The 3094-nt window shown below is 61.4% G+C and overlaps 1 protein-coding gene across 1 annotated transcript in view; it reads left to right on the top strand.

The window, feature by feature from the left end:
• The window catches only part of LOC118158946 (chromodomain-helicase-DNA-binding protein 3-like), a gene marked incomplete at its 3' end in the record, with an annotated part of 6386 nt that overhangs the window by 2911 nt on the left and 381 nt on the right, over positions 1 to 3094 (top strand). Inside the window, exons 3-4 of the mRNA XM_035313607.1 lie at positions 1719 to 1896; positions 3013 to 3078. Of these exons, the coding sequence (XP_035169498.1) occupies positions 1719 to 1896; positions 3013 to 3078 (244 nt within the window). The remainder of the gene's footprint in view (positions 1 to 1718; positions 1897 to 3012; positions 3079 to 3094) is intronic.

Here is a 3094-nt window from a genome sequence, read left to right as displayed (position 1 = left end):
TGGAGGTGATGGGACAACACAGATGGGGTGGGGACGATGGAGGTGGGAATGGTGGGGATGATGGAGATAAAGGTGATGGAGATGGGGACAGTGGGGATGATGGGGGCAGATGTGATGGGGATGGTGGGGATGGGGACAGTGGGGATGATGGAGATGAAGGTGGTGGGGGTGGGGACAGCGGAGATGGTGGGGACAATGGGAATGGGGGCGATGGAGATGATGGGGTGGAGGTGATGGAGGCAGGGATGATGACAATGGGGATGGAGATGGGGACAACGGAAACAGGGATGGTGGAGATGTAGATGATGGAGACGTTGGGGATGTGAATGGGGGGATGGGGGCGATGAAGATGCAGATGATGGAGGTGATGGAACGGGAAGGGGGGAAATGGGACCGAGTGAAACGATGGAGCCGGAGATGATGGGGGTGATGGAGACGTGGAGGTGGGGACGGGACGAAGGAGATGGAGGTGGTGAGGATGGGGATGATGGAGGAGGAAAAACGGGGACAAGGGAACCATGGAAGCAGGGGAGATGGGGACAGTGGGGATGGTGGAGGTGGGGACAACGGGAATGGAGGTGATGGAGCTGATGGGGACAGTGGAGGTGGAGGAGATAAGGGGAATGGAAATGGAGATGGTGGAGACCATGGGGATGGAGAAGATGGCGGCAGTAGGGGTAACGATAACGGAGATGATGGGGATGAAGATGATGGAGATGGTGAGGACAGTGGAGGTGGAGGTGGTGGAGATCATGGGGATGCAGAGGATGGGGACAGTGGGGATGAAGAGGTTGGAGATCATGGGGAAGGAGATGATGACAATGGAGGTGGAGGTGATGGGGACAAGGGAGATGGAGATGATGGAGATGATGGGGGATGGAGACCTTTGGGGTGATGGGGACAATGGGGATGAAGGTAATGGAGATGCTGGAGACAATGGAGGTGTTGGAGTTGGTAAGGATGATGGGGATGGGGACGGTGGAGATGATGGAGGTGGGGACAACAGGGATGGGGATGATGGAGGTGATGGGGGCAGTGGAGGTGGAGATGATGGAGATGATGGGGCAGTGGAGCTGATGGAGATGATGGAGATGGTGGGGACAATAGGGATGGAGATGAAGACAGTAGAGGTGGAGGTGATGGGGACAATGGAGGTGGAGATGATGGAGATGATAGAGATGATGGGGATGGAGATGATGGGGGATGATGGAGATGATGAGGACAGTGGAGGTGGAGATGGGATGATGGGGACAGGGATGATAGGGATAAAGAAGATGGAGGTGATGGGGAGGAGACCATGGGGGTGGAGATGGTGGAGAGCGTGGGGGCGGAGATGGTGGGGACCGTGGGGGCGGAGATGGTGGGGACCGTGGGGATGGAGATGATGGGGACCATGGGGATGGAGATGATGGGGACCATGAGGATGGAGATGATGGGGACCATGAGGACGGAGATGATGGGGACCACGGGGATGGAGATGATGGGGACCATGAGGACGGAGATGATGGGGACCACGGGGATGGAGATGATGGGGACCATGGGGACGGAGATGATGGGGACCATGGGGACGGAGATGATGGGGACCACGGGGATGGAGATGATGGGGACCATGAGGACGGAGATGATGGGGACCATGGGGACGGAGATGATGGGGACCACGGGGACGGAGATGATGGGGACCACGGGGACGATCCAACCCACGGTGCCTCCTCCGGCAGATCGAGGAGATCGAGCGGGAGATCATCAAGCAGGAGGAGAACGTCGACCCCGACTACTGGGAGAAGCTGCTGCGGCACCACTACGAGCAGCAGCAGGAGGACCTGGCGCGCAACCTGGGCAAGGGCAAGCGGGTGCGCAAGCAGGTCAACTACAACGACGCTGCCCAGGAGGACCAAGGTGGGCACTGGGAGGCACTGGGAGGGACTGGGAGGGCACTGGGAGGCACTGGGAGGCACTGGGAGGGACTGGGAGGCAGCAGGAGGACCTGGTGCACAACCTGGGCAAGGGCAAGCGGATGCACAAGCAGGTCGGCTATGATGACGCTGCCCAGGAGGACCAAGGTGGGCGCTGGGAGGGCACTGGGAGGCACTGGGAGGGACTGGGAGGGACTGGGAAGAACTGGGAGGAACTGGGAAGAACTGGGAGGCACTGGGAAGCACTGGGGTAGAACTGGTGCACAAGCTGGTCAAGGGCAAGCAGGTCAACTACGACGACTCTGCCCAGGAGGACCAAGGTGGGCACTGGGTGGCACTGGGAAGGAACTGAGAGGCACTGGGAGGGAACTGGGAGGCACTGGGAGGGAACTGGGAGGCACTGGGAGGATACTGGAACATACTGGGAGTTACTGGGAGGGGTCCAGGTGCTCTGAGCACCCGAGCTTAGTGAACTGAGGTGGGTGCAGGGCAGCTGAGAGCACTGGGAGGCACTGGTGAGGTACTGGGGCACATGGGGGAGGCACTGGGATGTACTGGGAAGGTACTGGGATACACTGGGAGGGTGTTGGGAGGCGCTGGGGGAAGTGCTGATGCTCACGACCGTAAGGACCAAGGTGGATGCAGGGCAACTGGGAACACTGGGAGGCACTGGTGCATGCCTCAGGAGGCACCAGAAAGGACTGGGAGGATACTGGGAGGCACTGGGACAGACTGGGAGGCACCCGGGGGGAGTCCCGATGCGCAGGGCACCCACAACCCAGAGGACTGGAGTGCCTCTGAGGCAACTGGAAGCACTGGGAGGTTACTGGGATGTTCCTCTGGGGCACTGGGAGGCACTGGGACAGACTGGGAGGCACTGGGAGGGCTCTGAGCCGGGCTGTGGAGCACGCGGGGGGCATTTGGGGCAGGGGGGCTTTTAGGGGGCATTTGGGTGGGCATCTGAGGGTCCTTGGGGGGGCACCTGGGTATTTGGGGTCCCAGGGGGCGGTTTGGGGGCCCGGGGGGCCGTGGGGGCCCTATTGGGGGCCCCCGGGGGGGGGCCCGGGGGGGGGCGGACCCCCCCCCCCCCCCCCCCCAGACAACCAGTCCGAGTACTCGGTGGGCTCCGAGGAGGAGGACGAGGACTTCGATGAGAGGCCGGAGGGTGAGTGCCCCCCCCC

This window comes from Oxyura jamaicensis, unplaced genomic scaffold (assembly GCF_011077185.1).
Source record: "Oxyura jamaicensis isolate SHBP4307 breed ruddy duck unplaced genomic scaffold, BPBGC_Ojam_1.0 oxyUn_random_OJ61825, whole genome shotgun sequence".
NCBI lineage: Eukaryota > Metazoa > Chordata > Aves > Anseriformes > Anatidae > Oxyura > Oxyura jamaicensis.
The sequence above is the reverse complement of the archived record's forward strand: the minus strand, read 5'-3'. Positions and strand labels throughout refer to the sequence as shown.